This window comes from Astyanax mexicanus, chromosome 4, assembly GCF_023375975.1.
Source record: "Astyanax mexicanus isolate ESR-SI-001 chromosome 4, AstMex3_surface, whole genome shotgun sequence".
NCBI lineage: Eukaryota > Metazoa > Chordata > Actinopteri > Characiformes > Acestrorhamphidae > Astyanax > Astyanax mexicanus.
The window spans coordinates 45,937,214-45,958,146 of NC_064411.1; the positions used below are offsets into that span (position 1 = coordinate 45,937,214).

General features: G+C 37.6%; 1 protein-coding gene across 1 annotated transcript in view; it reads left to right on the top strand.

The window, feature by feature from the left end:
- Nucleotides 1-20,933, top strand: part of LOC103039547 (potassium/sodium hyperpolarization-activated cyclic nucleotide-gated channel 2) — a 105,656-nt gene that overhangs the window by 17,759 nt on the left and 66,964 nt on the right. Inside the window, exon 3 of the mRNA XM_022678964.2 lies at nucleotides 13,787-13,948. Within this exon, the coding sequence (XP_022534685.2) occupies nucleotides 13,787-13,948 (162 nt within the window). The remainder of the gene's footprint in view (nucleotides 1-13,786; nucleotides 13,949-20,933) is intronic.

Genomic DNA, 20,933 nt, shown 5'->3' on the forward strand with positions numbered 1-20,933 from the left:
GTGTTACGGTTCATCAGTAGTGAAGTGACCATCCGGTCTAGGGCCGCTGCAGAGCTCCGGACAGGACTGTGATCAGGCCGTCCCCTCAGACAACAGCGAGCAGATGGACAGTTTACCGAGGCCTAATTGATCACAGAGCTGCTGATGGCCCTCATGTCACGGCCTGGCAAGACGAGCGGAAACAGGCCAGCGTTCGCAGAGGCAGAGGTCAGAAAAGACTTCAGAAGGTAGAGAGGGGCGGAGAGGTATTACCACTTCATTTTCAGTGTTTTTCTTATCTTTATAAGAGACGTAGGGCTTTTCTAATTAACTTAGCTTTAGTAATCCCTCAGTCATTTCCCTTAATTAAGGTTTAATACAAATTTGCACAATGCAAGATTTTTAGAGCTTATCGGAGAGCGATTAAAGGGGCTTGTGCTTTAGGGACCCTCGTCCGTACTGCTGCTCTGAGATTTGAACTCCCCTCCCCGTGGCCGGTTTTCAGAACGTAAATCTAGGCTGATTGCCCAGTACAGTGTCCCGACTGTGTAGCGGCGCAGTTAGCAGCTTGTTTCGGCTGGCAGCCGAGACTCCCCGTGCTTAGCTGCTAGCGCTGCAGTTAATGTCCCCTCAGCGTTATTCTAATCCCCAGGCACACTAAAGCACTGAAGTCAACATGTTTGGATCAATTTAGAAGCTAAGGCCGGATCAGGTGAGCTCCATTAATACAATAATGAGTGACTGCTAATGATAATGATGCGGTAATTGGTCATTTGCCTACAGTGAACCCTTAAGAGTTATTATGAGCTTAGAAAGACTAATGCTGCATGTCATTTACCTCAGAAGTGGGATGCTGGAGCTGGGGATTATGTCACACCTGAGATAGCAGCGATTCAGTTAACCCGCATTCATTTCCTATAGAATTTTACAGGAACCATTGATTCTTACCACCGGTGACTGTCAGGAATGTATATTTTGAGGACCACACAGTCTATAGCATAAGTGTTACCCCTTAAGAAGATTATTTCCCACAGATTACATGTAGGTATTATCTTTATTATCTGTTTTTCTACAGCAGAAATGTGTGTGTGGGTGTGTGCATTTTATTTTAACTGTATATTTAGCAGCCATAATACTTAGTATAAAGGAAACATAAAGGGATGTTGGGTGACCTGGTGGCTTAGTGGTTAGCACGTTTGACTTTCAGAGCTGGGGTCCTGGGTTCAAGTCCCTATCTGAATGGAGTTTCCATGTTCTTCCCCTTGTCTGCATGGGTTTCCTTCAAGGAAGTTAAAAAAATGAAGTGTGTTGATGAGTGTAAGTGATTGTGTGTAGAATGTAATTGAAAGCGCCTTTAGGTGCATTAAAAGACAAAAAAGGCACTATATACTATTAATTGTAAGCAAGACAGTGTTTAAATGACAAGCAAACATCAGTGTGTAACTTTATAAATTAATGCACACATGTACATACGCACACACAGTAAAGTTAGCTAGCTTAGATAGATACTGTCAGTTTGTTGATGGTAGACATACTCTCTCACAGTACTCATGAATGAAACACACACACACACATTTCTGTGGTATGAAAGATAATAAATACAATACATACATTTGATCTCTGTAAAATAATCGTCTTGTGGTGTGAAACTGATTGTGTCATATTTAGTCTGTGTGGTCCAGTATGTATTTATTTCTGTCAGTCACAGTGGATAAGAATCAATGGTTCTGATGAAATTCTATAGGAAATGAATGCAGGTCTTTTTAGACCCACTTGTGGAAACTTGCAGAAGTAATACAATAACTGTTTTATAAATGCTAAGTCAAAATCTGAAGTGACGTGATGTTTTTTGAGGAATACTTGAAATTAGAAATTATACTTGCTTTTTAATTTTAAAGATATTGAAAGAAAACCACCTCACAGGGTCATTTTAGACCCACTTAGGATTACAACTGCTTTAACAATTATTTACATCATTTAACAATGTGTTATGAAGAATCCAGCAAAAAATATATTTTTATATGTTATAATTGTTAGCCCAGAGATTAGACATTGGACAGTAATGTGTGTATGACTGATTTTATGACACCAAGTAGTAGAAGTAGTTTAATAGAAGTGCGATTAAACTGTGAAATTCTACTGCTTTCAGTACGAAGCAGCATCTTGGATTCTGAACTCAGAGTAGGTGAATCTCTTACAACTTTCTGAGCAGGAATTCAAACTTGTGGGGACATTTCATTGGAGCCCATTGGACTCCTGAACTAAGCCCTTAACCCTCACTGTTCCCTGGGGCCAAAGCAATATGCTCACTGTAAATCACTGTGTGTGGGTTAAATATGGAGGCTGCATTCCATTTGTACTTCCAACACAAGTATCATAAACATGGTTTTATGTCTTATCTTGTAAACACACAGATGTAAAGGCAATAAAACAACAAAAATCTAATTTATTAACCTTGGCTTTACTGGCGTTTACTGTATTTTACTGCCTAAAGGTTAAACAGGAAGGCATGGAATCACAAGGTTGCTAGTTTAGTCCTCAGTATGAGCCTCCATGAATGAGATGCTCTTGAGGAAGTCTTCATTTGACCCCATGGTCAATAATGTTGGTTTGTTTTCAGTGTCCTCATAGTGTCTCAGTGCAAGTATGTGTGTGTTCACTCCAGTGTATGAGTTAAATGTAGAGGCTGAATTCTGTTGTGCTGCAGTGTACTGGCAGTAGAGTGTCTTTAATCTTAAATAAATACATGTGTTATGTGCCTAATGCTTTTATCTAGAGCTGCTTATAGTTTAATCCTATTACTTAGATGGTGGACTGGAATTGTTAACATGCTGTATCAGTATATTGAACCACTAAGGGAATTTTCACACCTGAAAGTACGAATCAAATTCTGAAGGGTTTATGTTTTTGCTACATGTATATGTTCATATTATCAGAAGATATGTGTTTATATATTGTGGTGAAACACATGTTGGAAAGTCCCTTATTTTCAGCTTTTTAATGAATTTGCTCTCAAAATGGACCCAAGAGCCTCACTAACCCACTCATTTTAAAACCCAACTTATTTACTGGTCAGTGTGTCAGTGTACTGTTTTAATGTTTTACTCTGTCTGTGGTCACAGAGCTTTTTAGAAAGATGCTAAGGCTGCCGCATGTTGTGATTGCCCGCTATGACATTCCATACTTGGCAATCTGAGGTGTGGAATTAGAACTGGGAAATTGGCATTGTGTGGGTGACCAAGACAAAGAACCACACACACGTCTGTGGTAAAAAAAAAAGATAATACAGATAATACTTTGTTTGATCTGTGTAAAAAGATCTTAAGGGGTGACACTTATAGTGTCCTAAATTTGTTTGGGCCACAATATATATATATATATATATATATATATATATATATATTTTTTTTTTCTCATAGTCACAATAGATAAGAATTAATGGTACTGAAGCAATTCTATAGGAAATGAATATAGGTCTTTTTAGACCTACTTGCGGCATTTTTAGACCCACTGAAGTGGCATGATGTTTTTTGAGGAATACTTGGAATATGAAATCACAATAACTTTTAATTTTACAGATATTGCAAGAAAACCACCTCACCAGGTAATTTTAGACCCACTTACACATCTAAAGGTTAATAATATAATTGTACACTTTTAAAAGTACAATATTCTAAAGGTCCAATATTTAATTTAAGTTTCAACAATCATTTACATAATTTACCAGTCTTTCATGAAGAATCCATTAAAAATAATGTTTTTAATGTTAGAATTGTTAGAATTGAAGCAGAGACCACTTATTTATAGTTTTAAGATCAGTCTCGACACCAAGACCGGACAAAAGTACTACAACACTAGCATCCACATTAGTCTATGTATTTTCAAAGACGTTACATACCTGACAACTTGGGGTGTGGAAATAGAACTGGGGAATTGGCAGAGTGTGGGTGACCAAAACGAGGCAGAGGCCTTGAAACCAATACCGGACAAAAGTAATACAACATTAGCATCCACTTTTTTTTTTTTTACCTCTATCACTTACAGTTTTATTTTTCACCTTCATCACATGCAAACACACTTTTGGCAGCGGCTGTAATTTAGGAGTTTTGAGCTGTCCGTGCTACTGAAAACACTTTTCTCTGCATGGCCTCCGGTAAATTGGTAAATTACGAGCTGGAGTCATTTGGGGCGTTAGTGATTACACATTCAGAGCGCAGCGGCAGTGCTGTACTCTGCTGTAATTGCTTTAACCTTATAATCCTGCATCCTGCCATCCAGGGCCATCCTCTCCGTCTTTTCCCTGCGGCCGCCCGGCTCTGACTCACTCACACTCCTCAGAGAGACTCTGATTAGACATCCAGGCCCTTAGTGGGCTCACCAAGACAGGGCAGGATCCGGCCGGGAGGCAACAGTTACAGCAAGACATGGATGCAGGCAATAATTGCATAAAGAGTGACAAACAGAGGAAGAGAAGAAAAAAAACTGAATAAAATTAGTAGTAGTTAACGGTGCAGAAAAAAAGTAGTATCTGTTAATTATTTGCATAAGTAAAGAACTATACTTTAAAATATAAAAATATTATACAAACTACAGAAAAAGTTAGCAAAATGCTGAAATGTGCAAATGTTCTTTCTAACCAATCACAGTATGACGTGATTCCAGACATTAAAATTCCACACAGGCCTGCATAAGGGAGTTTTTTTAGAAATTGTAAGAGATAAATGGAAGTTCTCCAGAATGCAAAAGCTAAGGAAATGTTTCTCAGTTGGAAGTTGAATTGACCAGTGCTGCACAGTTGAACAGTGCACCACCCTCTTAAGTAAATTATCATGCAGGTTCTTTGCAGTCATATAGGGTTTTGATTTGCATGTCTTACCAGCATTTGAATAGTTCTCTCCAAGACTTTTCTTGCTCTTCCAGATGTCCATTTGCCCTCCACAATTTAACTGAACTTCCATTGTTCAATAACCTTCCACTCTCCAGACTCTACAAGCTAAAAAAAATAGTTAATCTTTGTATATTCCTCTCCTGCATCCACAATTGCTTAAATTTCTTGAAAAGTCTATATAGAATATTGAAAGCTTATAGATTGTTTTCAGCAGGCAGCTTCTAATTACTTGGAATGCACCAAATAGTCAGCAAATGAAAATATTTGGCCAAAACGTCAAAAAAGTGAAAAGACTGAATAATATTTGCTGAACAATATTGTTCTTTGTCTACTGGGAAGTTAAACGAAAGTTTAGTGTAGTTTTGGAATAGTTTTTTCTTTGTTAAGCAAGACAAAATAAATGTAGGCTGTTTAATTAATGCATCAAATGGATTTGCTAGTCAGTATTCAGCCTTCAGACAAATGTTTCATTACACAGTGGACCAACACCAGCAGATGACATGGCTCTCTAAACCATTATTGACCATCATTAAATTCTGCATTTTAACTGCAAATCAAAGACCAGAGTCTGGAGGAAGAGTGGAGAGACACACAGTCCAAACTGCTTGAGGTCTAGTGTGAAGTTTGTACAACCAGTGATGTCATCTGCTGGTGTTGGTCCACTGTGTTCTATCAAGTCTAAATTCAATGCAAATCTTACAGCACTTCATGCTTCCCTCTACTGACAACTATTATGAAGATGCAGATTTCATTTTCCAGCAGGACTTTTTACACTGCCCACACTGCCAAAAGTACCCGTGGGTTTTCATTATTTGTAAACAATAATCCTTATCAACAACAAAAAAAGTAAAAAAAAAAGCTTAAAATAGATCACTCTGTGTGTAATATGTTTATATAATATATGAGTTTCACATTTTCAATTGAATTACTGAAATTAAGTAACTTTTCAATGAAATTAATTTTTTGAATGCCCTTGTATCTTATGATACATTCTGATCATGTTACGAGTTACTACAGATAATATAATCTATAATGGTCCTTTAAAATTTCTCAGGGCTCTTGGGTGGTCCAGTGGGCTAAAGTGCTGCCACTATTATCGGGAGATCGCTGGTTTGAATCCTGGTCATGCAGCTTGCCATCAGCTGCCAGAGCCCTGAAGGAGCACAATTGGCCTTATTCTCTCTGGGTGGGTAGATGGCTCTTTTTCCCCTCATCACTCTAAAGGGTGATGTCGATCAGCACAAGGCATCTGTGAGCTGATGTATCAGAACCGAGTCGCTGCGCTTTCCTCCAAGTGCGTGACTGTGATGCTACTTGGCAACACTGCATCAGCAGCAGTTTGAAAAGAGGTGGTGATGGGGGATATACATCTGAGTAGCAGCTGAGTGGGTAGGACAATTGGCCTAGCTAAAGTGGAAAAAAATTGTGGTGCATCCCTACAAACTACAATTTAGTCTGGTCAAACTACATCTGGAAGTTCTCACATTTTTTTGCACATTGATATTTTAATTGTTTGATTGCATTAAAGATTTTCTAGGATTAACATCTCAGCTAATCCCTTGGTTTTGGAAGAAAGTGAATGAGCAGGTGTCTCAATAATTTTGTCCATATACTGTATGTTGTTTGGCCACAAGTGCCCAAACTTTCCTATAATATATCTGTTTATCTTACATATACTTTTTAATCGAAACACAACATCATCTTCTGAAACTGCTGAATCATCTCCCCTGTAACTTTAAGTCTGTCTGATGGAATTATTGACTGATGAAAAACTCTTTTCAGTTCTGTCCGGGGCTCTGGAGTAGAAGTTCTGCCCGGCTTATTTTAGAGTTTCCCCTGCTCACAACCCACCTGAGCCAGCTAATTAACAAGCCCCCCCTGAGGTGCACTGGGCATGTTAGAGCAGGAAATCACCACATGCAGGAGAGTAGTGCTCCAGCACCAGGACTCACACCCTCTGCTGTGATTAATCCCAGAAATGCTGATCTGAAGAGCCTGCATGGGCTGAAGGTCAGGCTCCATCAGCTGGTCCTCAGGGATAGCTTCCCTGAAGTGGTCAGAAGCTGCAGACCAAAGGCCAGTTTCATTTCCTGCTGCAGTGATGCTCATATTACATTACCACTACTGAGTTAGCATTAGCCTAGCATTAACCATGATCACGTACTCTGTAAATAAGGTGATGTAATTTATGTCATATGTGTGCAAGCTAATTGAAGCAGTGTTACCAATCTGAGGCCTGCTGTAATTACACTGCATGTGTACAAATTTGCATGGACACTTGTTTAATGATGGCATTTAAGCGAAGGCTGAACTGCTGTGTGGATTTGATTGCATTCAGCAACAAGAGCATCATTAGTGAGGTCATGATGTTGATGTCAGGATCTCCCCAGCTCATCTCAAAAGTATTGAATGGAGCGCCACCATTTTAGAGAACATGGTTCAACTTTTCCCCAGCTCAGTGCTAAGATGCCCTATACCCCTCTAGCCTTTTTTGAACTTTTTTTGCATTTTCAGTGGAATACCTTTAGTTTAAAGGTGCAATATGTAGTATTCCCTTACAGGTCAGATTACTTTATTTACGGTATCATATAAATAAATAAGTACGATGTAATGGAGAACCTATTGATGGTAATAAAAGAATAGGTTATTACAGCTAACCAACTGTCCTGTATCATCACAACACTAAGTATCACCACTATGATTTATAGTAAATAGTAAATTATTGATATTTTAAAGAAAAACTATGTATTGCACCTTTAACCATTCACTGTCCTTAGCCGAACCTTATTCCATTAATTTCCATTAATTTTTCCATTAATGCTGGTCTGTTTTTTTGTGTTTAATATTGCTGTTTTTTCCTATAAATGTATGTCATTTATTTGCAGAAAATGAGAAATGGCTGAAATAACAAAACAAAAAAATTTCAGACCTCAAGTTCATATTCATAAAGTTTTAAGAGTTCAGAAATCAATATTTCGTGGAATAACCCTGTTTTTTAATCACAGTTTCCACTGGACTTACACACTGCTTTTGGATAAATTTACGCCACTCCTGGTGCAAAAATTCAAGCAGTTAATCTTGGTTTGGTGGCTTGTTATCATCCATTTTTCTGTTGACTATATTTCAGAGGTTTTTAATTAGGTAAAATCAATGAAACTCATCATTTTTAAGTGGTCTCTTATTTTTTTCCAGAGCTGTAGTTTTGTCAAGTAGCTGCCTGCTCTTTCTTGATTGGCTGGATGCAGTGTGGCAGCCAGATTCATTTGATTCATTGAAACGCAACCCAGCATGCATTGCGGCATGCGGCGGGTCTCTTTATTGAAATAAATAGGATGCGTCAAGGCGTAAGTTCCAGTGGACACGTACCTTAACTACACTGTTATTAGAGACACTTATTTTAAAGTAGGACTGTTTTTTATAGGTTTCAAAAGTGCATCATTATCTACCAGAACTGTTTTATCAATTCTTCTTTTTGTATGTGATCGATGGCTTGTGTGGGTTTGGGTGTGTTTTTTTTCACAGGAGCACTACCAGTAAATGGTTGGAAAAACAACAAAATTGACATTATTTTGATTTTGATTACAGTTTCCTGTAATGGATTTGTTTACTTTAACCTAGAGATTTAACAAAATGTAAATGTCTCATGTGAACCAGGGTGCAGTTTGTAGTTTGAGCATAGTGCATTGAAACATACCTAAAGGGTTCAATGTTGATATCGTGCAGTAAAAGTTTATAGACTGGAGATGTGCTTTATAGGCGGGTTTATAGGGTATATTCAGAGTTTATATGGTTCATTCAGGGTTCTATTGTATATTAGGGTTCATATTGTGTAGGCGACTGCTTTTTAAAATTGTTTTTGCGATAGTGGGCCTATAAAGTTTTTTTTTTTTTTTTTATGTTCGTATTTAACCTGGCCCATCTGTTATGTATTAGTTTGTGTATAGTGTAGTACATTCTGAGTCAGAGGCGAAACTGAAGCCTGATTACCTTCGCTGTAGATTCATCAGCTCCCGACTGCACTGCTTACATTAATTCCAGTAATTGAGCCACCCTCCGAGAAACAGTTTGCAAACACGACGTTTGTTTGGATGAACGTGTGTTTATGGAGAGCTTTGCTGACTTACTGCGCTGGAGCTGCTCGCGCATTCCTCTCACTGATGTGCGAGGAGATGTAGAACGCCTCTCGCTGATTGATGGGGCTTAACAGGCGGAAACAAATGTCCTGTGTCTGATGGGCGCTCGGTGTGTGGAAGTCCGATTAATCAAAGCTAATCAACCTGCGCTTGCCTGAGCTACAGTCAGGAATCCAATAGCAGGAGAAACTTAAAGGCACTTCTGTGAATAATTCTATTTGATTTATAAAGCTCTCTCTTTACACGACTGTCAGAAAGTGGCTTTGAACGAATCTGAGTTCAGAATAAATTAATCCCTATTTTTTTTTATGATCTTTGTGTTTTGAAAAGGTCGTGTTGCACCCTATGAATAAATTAGTAGGTGTAAAAAGTGTAAGTGTAAAAAAAAGCAAACATTAATGCTTTCTTTAACCCTTGTGTGGTGTTCGGGTCTGTGGGACCCGTTTTCATTTTTCATCAAATGATACAAAAAAAATATTTTTTCTAACTCAAACTCATTGGCATTGGCTCATTTTTTGTGAAAAACATATATCAAAACACATTTTCGATAAATACAAACTGTACCCCCCCAACACACACATTTATATTACATACAGTATGTTTGGCCAAGGGCTAATAAGCATTGCTTCATTTGTAAATTTGAAACTAAACAAATTTTCTACTCATATCTTGAGTTAAATTCATTTTCTTTTACATTTTATTAAAAAACTAATAAAAAAAGAGTAACAATTTTTTAAAAGAAATGTAACATAAAAAAGGTAAAGGGCAAATATTATCCATGTAAGCTGTTTATATTGCTTGAAATTTAGGTGAAGCAAGCATGTGTAAAACATTTTAATGTAAAATTGCCTAATGTTGCTGAATTAAATACAAGTAACAAAGTAAACAAGTACAAAAATATATAAACACCATACAAGGGTTAAATAATTAAATACTTTAGTCCTGTATCTGTTTCTCGGCATTCAACTTTATGACGCTCCTTTCACCCTGTTCTTCAGTGATCACCACACACACAGAGTGCAGAGACAGCAGGGACAGAGCAGATATTATTGTTTGGGTGGTGGGTTATTCTCAGCACTACTGAGAATCTGACTGACCTGGTGGTGGGGTGTTAGTAGTAGAGTGTATGTTGTTCTGGTACATGTGAGTGGATCAGATACAGCAGTGCTGCTGGAGTTATTAAACACTGTGTCACTGACTGACCACTCTTAGACTATTAGACCAGCCTAGCTGCTCTATCCTAAAGATGAATCTGTTGCTGCACGGTTTGTGTTGGCCATTTTCTAGTGCTTCATCGGTGCTCACAGTACGCTGCTGGTGGACTACTCTCTGTCTGGCAGCGACAAAGAGGTGTTTAAAAAGCTCCAGCATCACAATAAATAAAAATAGTTTTACGAACATTCAGAAAAAATGCCAGATTAAACATTCTAAGCACGTTAGCTGTAACGTTCAGAAAAACGCTGCTAAACATGATTGCTAGCTGGGGTCTCCTTTAGGAAAGAAATGTAAATATATACATTACCTGCCAATTTAAAAAAAATGTAAATGTGTTAATTTCAGCAAACAAAATGTTATTTTTCATTAAAGCAAAAACATTTGACCAGAGATTTACACGTGTATTTCTGCTACACAGCTTTGGAAAAAATGTAATTTAGAGCATTTTTTTTGCAGAAAATGAGAAATAGCTGAAATAACAAAAAAGATGCAGAGCTTTTAGACCTCAAATAATGCAAAGAAAGCAATTTCATATATAACCCTGGTTTTTAATCACAGTTTTCATGCATCTTGGCATGTTCTCCTCCACCAGTCTTACACACTGCTTTTGGATAACTTTATGCCTTTACTCCTGGTGCAGAAATTCATGCAGTTCAGCTTGGTTTGATGGCTTGGGATCATCCATCTTCCTCTTAATTATATTTCAGAGTTTTGTTATTTGGTAAAATCAATGAAACTCATAATTTTTAAGTGCTCTCTTATTTTTTTTCCAGAGCTGTATATTGAAAAATATCCAGACATTCAGTATAAGCAGTGAAATCACCTCCCTGAAGGTGCACCGGTTGCTGCCACAGGTGTTCAATTGTGCCCTGGTTGTATAATCTCCATAGTGAAGCACTGCCAGTAGAACAGGACGTTCTGGAGCATCTGCGCATAAACATAATGCCACCCAACGACAACGCCAACTAGCCCTCTGGCGATAAGCTGTGGTGCAGTGGAGCTGTGATTCCGGAGGGATGGAGCTTCATAGCATTTGAGATGAGCTGGAGTGGTGTTTGTGATCCAGAATGCAATCAAATCCTTACAGCTATATTCTGAATTTGGGTGTAGAACCTTCTCAGAAGCTGTTACTGAAGCTAAACCTCTAAACAGTGGTGATTCTTTGATTCATTGTGGGACAGCATGTTCTCTGGAATGATATGGGATGGAATGAGTTGGTGAGTTAGGGATATTCTGCATCCTCACCTTGCTAATATATTTGTCACTGAATAATGCAATCAAATCCTCACAGCAATGCTCCAAAATCAGGTACAAAGACGTATCTTCCCAGTAGAGACAGTTGCTGCAACAGAAGCAGGATAAACTCTTTTTTTTTTCAATACCCTTGATGTCAGAAAAGACTATGAACGACCAGATGTCCCAATACTACGCCTGTCACGATAACAACATTTTCAGGACGATATATTGTCCCAGAAATTATTGCGATAAATGATAAAATTGTCATTTTAAAGAGCCACTATAGAAAATGCTTTTTCCTGCTTCCGGGCTCCCAAAGGTACTTTAATACAATGTGCCACACTAATAACATACTAGCATAATAATACTATTACACCATTTTACAGTTAAACTAACTTTATATTATTAAGAGCAGACATTGGGCTTCCAATATAAAAATATTTTAATATCCTAAATAGCTAAAACAAATAAAGTACATCCACCCTGGGACTCTTTGTGTTCTGAGAAAACTGCACTAAATATTAAATAACAGACCTTTATAAAAAACGATTAAAAAATAATCCTACCCAATACAATATTCAGTTCTATTATGTAAAATGATTAGACAATTTTTCTTTTATTTATGTTTGTCGCAATAATTAATATTAATAATAAAAATAACCTATTATTCCTATTAACCTATTAACCTATTAACCTATTATTATGTAATCTATTATTATTTTATTATGTAATCATATTATCATTATTTTAGTGTCATAAAGTTACAATAATATTGTTTATTGAGCTATATCATTATATTAAATTCAATTTATCGTCCAAAAACAAATATTTTTTAGCACAGGTCTACTGTTGTTGTTATCTGGTGTTTTAAAGAGTCATGGAGTGAAGTTTCCTCCTGCAGACCTGCGTCAGCTCGCTGACGTCTGATACTCGCTGTGTTTTCTGGGCTCGGCTGCTGGTTTGGTTCAGTATGTGCATTGTAAAGCACAGGAGAGGAAAATGCTTTGTCATGGAAAGCACAGCCATGAGAGAGAGAGCAGCTCAGGGTCCTCTGGGTACACTTCACTAGACTTGCCTGAGGCTTGATTAGCCGTTCGTCTGCTGCAGAACGGTCCTGTTTCCACTGCTTGAACTCATGAGAGCTCTGTTGTTCATACAGTGGAGAAACAGCAGAGAGAGAAAAGCTTTCTGAAGAGGAAACGGTGCTGATCTAAACAACGTTGAAGCATTTTATTCCTACTTTTGTGGAGAAAGTGTAGGAATCTGAAAGATATTTTATCGTAAATGTATGATATGATATTTAGCAAGGGTGAATTAAATAAAAAATACATTTGCCATTTAATAACCATTAAATAAATGATATATATTCTGAATTCCATTTTTGTCTTGCACCTTTAAAAAAAAGCAATTACAAAACTACAATTTTGAAATATTTTTCGAACACCAACATTTTTAACATCCCGGCAGACTAACCAGCAAAGCACAAAACATTTACCTTAAAAATACTAGTATTGTAATCATACATTTATTTAAAGAATGCATTTTTATTCACACATTTAACTAGCTAGCTAGCTAACTAGCAACCTCAGCAGTGCTTTTCTAATCATGAATATAACTCAGCAGTGCAGAGTTAATAAAATAAATGTTTTAAGTGTATCTTAATAGTGCTATTTTAATCATTGATTTACTTCAGCCAGGCTATTTTAGCTAGCTAAGTCAGCATTGTTATTTCCATCACATATTTACCTTAGCATTGCAAGTTTCACCATAAATTTACCTTAGAATTGCTTTTTTTTTTAACCATAGATTTACCTCAGGATTCCTATTTCCATCATTTATTTACCTTAGCATTGCTATTTTCACCGTAAATTTACCTCAGCATTGCTATTTTCACCATAAATTTACCTCAGTATTTCTATTTTTATCATACATTTATCTTAGCAGTGCTATTTTCATCATATATTTACCTCAGCATTCCTACTTTTATCATATCATTTGTAAATCTTTTCATAGAATAGAAAATAATAGAATAAAGCTTTATTGTCCTGCCAAAGCATAAAATGGACACATTACAGCTCAACACATGCAAAAGTCAATAAATAAAAATACAAATATGATAAATAGACACATACAGACCTAGATACATCTTAATAAAATTTGTTAATGTATTTGATGGTGTTGTGAACAAACTCTTCTTTATTCATTTACAAATTCATATCCCAGCAGAAAACCCTCCACGCTTCAGGAGTGTATTTGTGTCACGGGGGACCTGGTGTTGTTTCAGGCTTCCCTCTGTGGTTCTATTGACTGAGCTCTGTGTTCTCTGTCCTCATAGATTTTTCATATGACCTACGACCTGGCGAGTGCTGTGATGCGGATCTTCAACCTGATCGCCATGATGCTGCTGCTGTGCCACTGGGACGGCTGCCTGCAGTTCCTGGTGCCCATGCTGCAGGATTTCCCCTCCGACTGCTGGGTTTCCCTCAACAAGATGGTGGTACGTTCCTGAATTACCCTGGTTACTGTGTCCCACAGATATTACTGCAGTGTCTCCACTGTCCATCACCTGCTTCTCACCAGCTGCTATTAGTTGGGCAGTGTTGTCTCAGTGGTTAGAGCTTTAAAACACAAAACTGAATGGAATATTTGTACTAGTGCATCTCAAAAAATAGAATATCATTTAAAAAGTTACTTTATTTCAGTAATTCAGATCAAAATGTGAAACTCATATATCATATAGATGTATTAAACACAGAGTGGTCTATTTTAAGCATCTACTTCTTTAATTGTTGATGATTAGGGCTTACTTAGCCAATTGGAAGACCAATTGGTACTTTTGGCAGTGTGGGCCATGTGCTGCTGGAAAATGTCCTGCTGGTAGTCCTGCTGGAAAATGAAATCCACCAAATCTCCATAAAAGTTGTGATCAGAGAAAAGCATGAAGTGCTGTAAGATTTTGTGGGAAAACGCTGCACTGACTTTAAACATGATAGAACACAGTGGACCAACAGCAGCAGATGACATGTCTCTCCAAACATCACTGATTGGTGGAAACTTCACACTAAACCTCAAGCAGCTTGAACTGTGTGTCTCTCCACTCTTCCTCCAGACTCTGGTCCCTTGATTTCCAAATGAAATGCAACATTTTCTGATGTTCAGTGATGATTGGAGACACTTTTTATGGAGGTGCAGCTTTCATTTCCCAATATTCTCATTTTTGACATGTACTAGTATATTTAAGGTACTCTGTGTCTTTTTCTCTTTGGCCTGGTTCCAGATCTGTCAGGTACAATAGATTCTTAACCAATACAATAGAGTCCTACCTTATACAGCACTAGCCTCAGATATCTGAAGCAAATAACTGAAGCCTGTAATTTTCTTGTCATTTTCCCCACAGCACTCAACATTGTTTTCCTTACTGTGGTCACCTTTTCTGTTTACCAAGCCTGTAGTAGCATATGCTAGGAGCTACGTACCTCATCCAGGGTCTGCAGAGACCACAGATCAGGGCTAAAGCTGTGCTTACACTAACACGCCATGTCATGGGATTGCAGTGTGTAGTGTAACTGAGGGGACGACTTGGGAAGGTGTTATCAGGTTTCATCTTGAGAGTGAGACTGAATGATGACCAATATATTCATGACAATGACTGGGAATACATCTTAGAAGGCATTATCAACTACAATGGACAGTGCAGTGGGTGGAAATGATCATGACCGGTGCTTTCTATTTGGCAAAAGCCATGGAAAACACACATGTCAATGTATACAGTACCAGTGAAAAGTTAAAACACACATTTTCATTATTTTCAAATGTTCTGCATTGTATATTAATACTAAAGTCATCAAAACTGTATTATAAATTCTTCAAAGTAGCACCTCTTCCTTAGATGGCAGCTTTACACATCTTGGCTTTGATCTTCTCAGTCAGCTTTATGAGGTAGAGTCACCTGGAATTCAGTCTTTCAGTAAACAGCTGTGCTAAACTTGTCAAGAGTTAATTACTTGATTTTTTTGCTTTGTTATGTGTTTGAGAGCATCAGTTGTAAAGTTGTGAAGAGGTAGACTTGGTGAATACAGCGAATAGCCCTATTTGAGTAATGTTCTAATACATATTATAGCAAGAACTACTCGACTAAGTAAAGAAAAAAATACTTTCAGAATATTTATGAATCTGAAAAAAAAAATTAAGTGCAGTCACCATCAAAAAGACCATCAAAAACGCTGAAGCGATGAAACTGGCTCTCATCAGGATCGCCACAGGAAAGGAAGAGCAAGAGTTACCAGCCTCAGAAACCACAAGTTAACAGCTTAAGCCCAGATAAGAGCACCTAAATGCAGCTTCACAGAGTATTTTGTTTGGTTTGTTTAACACTTTTAAGTTACATCATGATTCCTTATGTGTTCCTTCAGAGTCTGGATGACTTTAGTATTACTTTACAATGTAGGGGAAAAAAAATGAAATGAATAGATGTGACTAAACTTTTGACTGGTACTGTCTGTTGGCTTGATGACAAAACAGCTGGGTTTAGTCCCCTGAGGACCAATGAAAACTTAGCTTGGATCCAAAGACTCAAAAGGGAAAACAACAACACCAGATAACAAATCAACAAATAACAAAATGACTAAGGCTGCATGTGTTTGATCATTTGCAGATTTCAGTAGGAAATAAGCTTCCTTTACTTGGCATCTACCTGGCTGTGTAATCTTTGGGGCAACGTCTATATTTGAGTTATGACTGCATCATTGTTTTTAAAGAGTTACGCAGAAGTCAGCAAGTTCTAGAGCTCGAACGCTTACAAAGTCTTCTCTTTATCTTTTACTTCCCTTTTGTCTGGTTGCCTGTGGAGAGCTGAGGAGAGCTAAAATAGTCCATAGCCTTTTTTTTTGCAGAGCATATTATGAATCTTCTTCATTGAATTCTGCCACACAGCGTGAGCGGGACTCAGTAACAATGGGCTGAAGTAGGCTGGGACAAGGGTAGCATAGGCAATCTGGCCCAGCATGTGTTAATACAGCACAATAACACTCCCCGCTATGCTAATGCTAAATAGACAGATCAGTTCACCAGCAGAGCCACAACACAGGAGTGGCATAATTGAATTGAATTAAATTAGATTTATTCAGCTGCCGTGGCATGGATACACAACTTAATGCTTCCAGAAGCATGGATGATGGCTCATTGGGGGTAATTGCTGGAATTGCATGTGGCCCTCTATGCCTTACATCGTTTGTATAATGTAATTTGCTCATGTGACATACCTTTCAATTAGCATAACTGATAACTGCTGTATAATGCAGTTACCTTACCGGATGGAAGATGCAGTATCATTTGCAACTAAAGACTAAAGAGGAAATTTTTCAGGTCTCTCTGAGTTATATATGTATGCTGCAAAGTAGAGGTGTGCCATATCGTACCATATTGTGAACAATATTATACCCTGAAATATCGTGCCATATCACCCACCCCTAATTATCACATCAGGGTACTACTTTTTTTTTTTAGCTGTTCTCATTTCCTATTATATATCTACTATAGACCGGTTATATCTGTCCAGTATATTTTGTTTGGATTCTTTTTAGCATCATGACATTCTGGATCATTGACTTCAGTTACATATCTAATAACATTCTTGTATTTCTTACTATCTCACTTAGGGGTGTGACATACCATATCATATGCAATAGTACGATTTAATTTTCATTTTGTTGCAGTAGTGTATTCTTGAAATATTTTTTTTTTAATTCGGTGTTTTGCCATATCGCCAAGAGTATCGATATCACAAAAAATACCATGGCATATCGTGATATTGTTTTAAGGTCATATCGCCCACCCCTACTGCATAGGAACCTCTTCCTCAGCCTCCGTTGTCTGCAGTAGCTATTAAAAGAAAATCCTCAGAAATACGAGTTGATCAGGAAAGGCTTAGACATCTACGTCAACCCATGAGTTCATGGCCTCGCCCACCTTGGCTCAGGACTGCCCACAGACAGCGCTGAAGCCTGCGTAGGACGGAGGAGGCGGGGGTGGGGGTTTCGTGTGACCATGGGGAGTAGGAGAGGGAGGGTCCGCGGGGGGAGGGGGGAGCCAAATCCTGTCCTTCTTCAAAAACCAGTAAATAAGACCAGAAACCAGTAAAGCAGGGCTTAATAGAAACATCTGAGCACTTTTTTTTCCACAAAAACTGCTCACCTGGCATTCATATATATTAGACACCACAACTAGTCTGTTTAAAACGATGGAATGAGACCTTTAAATAAATCTTGCTTAGAAACTTTATATGTGCAACTGTACAGTCATTACAATATTGGAGTGAAGGGATTCATTTATTGGCAAACAAAATACAGCAGAAAGGAGGCCCTAGTACCATGTTGGGTCACCTCAAGGTGCATTGATACCCAGCATAGAGGTTTCATATGGCATTCAGCAACACATTTACCCACAGATGTTGCAGCTGGGCCTGTAGGTCCTGCCCTCATCTAGGTTGCCAAAGCTGCATCCAAACTGCTGGTGCTATAAATGCTTGATTAGTGATAAATCTGGTTATAAGCAATCAGGTGCCCAGACATTCCTGCGAAACCCTTGCACTTATTTTCCAGACCACCACGCCCATCAGCATAGATATATTAACAAGCACTGTTGCTATTTAACCTCCTAAAACCCGAAACTTTGCATGACATGCATTTTTTATTTCTCTTTGCTATTTGGGCTAATTGGCATCTGATTAGTGTAAAAACGAATTATCTTTTTACCTGATGTACTTTCTGAGAAAAGTCATGTCCACATATGAACGCCTGAACCTGAGTGAAAAGCAAAAGTAGAAACAACACTTGTGCCCCTTCGAGGAATATGGCTCATTTGAAGTTCTGCTTCAACATGAAGACATAACAAAGTAAAACATACACATTTACTGTATTTACTGTTCATTTAAATTTCTGAACAAAATCGAAACATGTTAAACTCTTTGGCCACCAGTAGGTGAGTGTGTAATGGCCTCATAAGAGGACACCAGGCCCTTGTAGAGCAGAATTTAGTGCTGTGGTCTAGACAACCCAAAATGTGATGTCCACCCATGTGGAAGCCAGGTCCTAGGAGGTTAAATGATGCAGCTGAAAGCATGAAAATAGGCTTTTGGCGGGGTGTAAGATAGCAATGAGCATCACAACGCACCTTGCGCATGGAGTAAGATACAGTGGGGCCATTGGTGGTTCCAAAATGAAAACTCAACATTATTTAACATCTACTTAACCTAAACTTAAATTACAGTTGTTTCATATTAGGATGAATCAAACTTTTATCAAATCTCTACTTTTTAATTTCTTTGTAGTGTTTGAATCCTAAATTTAAGATCCTGGGTCAGTTTTGCTAATGTAATATATAGTATTCATGTGGAAATTATTCACCTTTGAATAGGGGTGGGCGATATGGCTCTAAAATAATATCACGATATTTCAGGGTATTTTTGCGATAACGATATACTTGGCGATATAAGAAAACTAAAATAAGTCATTCATTTCAGGAATATAGTATAAGAGTATAACAGTGTAATCATAATGTGGCAAAATATATAATATAGCATAAAATAATATAATGCAGCAAAAAATATTGCAGAATATTTAGTGCATGCATATAAACTGCAAACTAAAATAATTATACAATAAATAAACCTAAAGCTTCACAGTAAATAATAGACTTCTTTTAAGACAGAACAGTCTTATTATCACGATATGGATTTTTAATATCATGATATTTCTGTGTCACGATATTTTGTATACGATATAATATTGCCCACCCCTATCTTTGAATCACTTAAAGACTCGTTTTACAGAGACAATGTTTATATATATATGAGTGAAGATTCCTTCTTCTGTCTCTCATTCTTTTCATTTAGTCTTCTCTGTTTTTCCTCTCTGATATTTATGGCTATGATTAGTGGAGTGATGAAGAGAGGAAGTGTGTGTGTGTGTGTGGTGCAACACACTATGGCGTTTGGTGAAACGAGGCAGGGTGATGACAGCAGAGATAAAAGGGTGCACGCACACACATTTCTATGTGTGTGTGTGTGTGTGCGGGGGTTTGTGTGTTAGACCACAGACGTGCCAGAGCAGCTGGTCTTTTTGTTCATCCTTCATAAAAGAACCTGTTTAGAGGGGTAGGACAGTGCACACACGGGTGCACACACACACACAATCAATCACACATACCCCAATCTATCTGATTTAAAACGTGCATCTTTCTGCAACAGCAATAATAATAATAAAAATAATAATAATAATAATTGTTACTATTCATTAAGATTTTCTCAAAAATAAAAGAAATAGGGGCATTAATATATAAACTAATGTAAAATGCTATGGAAATTTTAAAAAAGTATAACTATAAGTATATTATATATATAACTCCTTAACTAATTATAATAAATGATTCATTTTATATTTGCTGTTTTTAAAAAGTGTATAATTATCTCAGTGGCATTTTCTTTAAATTACAAAAATGCTGTTTATCGCAATAATTTGTGGGACAATATATCGTCCACAAAACATTATTATAGTAAGAGGCCTACACAGTGCTAGTTTTGCCCATAGGGAAGGTTTAGATCCATTTATCCCAGTATTTTATAAACTGGTTCAGCCTTAGCATTGCATAGATTTTGAATACCGCATCAATTCACTGTTTTATTTGTTTTGGCAAATTTTTAATACTCATTTAAAAGCTGTCTGACCAGTGGTAGGATGGTGCCCCCCTTGTATGTGAGCCTTGGTTCCTACCAAGGTTTCTACCTCCTCCAGCTTTGAGGGAGTTTTTTAAATTCGACTTGATTTGATAAAGTATTTATTAAATCTTGTGTAATAAGTGTAATATTTGGCTAAAAAGCATTTCTGTCTACCTTCTGTAAAGCTTGTAAAATCTCACACTATGTTTTTAGGAAACATTTGAGGGTTCACATTACATGAGTTAGGTTAGATTAGGTTGCCAAGTCATTGCACAGTTGTTGAGTACCTTTTTCCCCCAAACTATCAGTGAAAAGAACGAACTGAAGGTATTTGCAGTTTGTATTCTCACTCTCTAGACAAGATCAGGATCTTAACAGAGCCCAGTTTCAGAACGTGAGTTCTGCGCTGCAGCCCATTCAAAACATTAAACACAGTTGGGTTTAGGGATCAGAGCAGGATTAGCTGGGATACACTTTCCCTACGACTTTACTTTTCAAGAAATCCGATTAAATCACCCTTCCTAGTTATAATTTCAGAGGGTTCTTTGTGGAATCAGGCTGGCTAACACTGCGGTCTCTCTTGGGGTCATGAACCCTCCTGAGATCAGAGAGAGAGAGAAAGAAAAACATCAGAGGACGAGTTCAGAGAGAGAGAGAGAGAGATAGAGAGAGAGCGAGCGAGAAAGAGAGGAGAGAGGAGAGACAGGCTTCAGCCAATTGATGATTGATGTATTTAGACTGACCATCAAGTTGGGCAGTAAAAATGTCA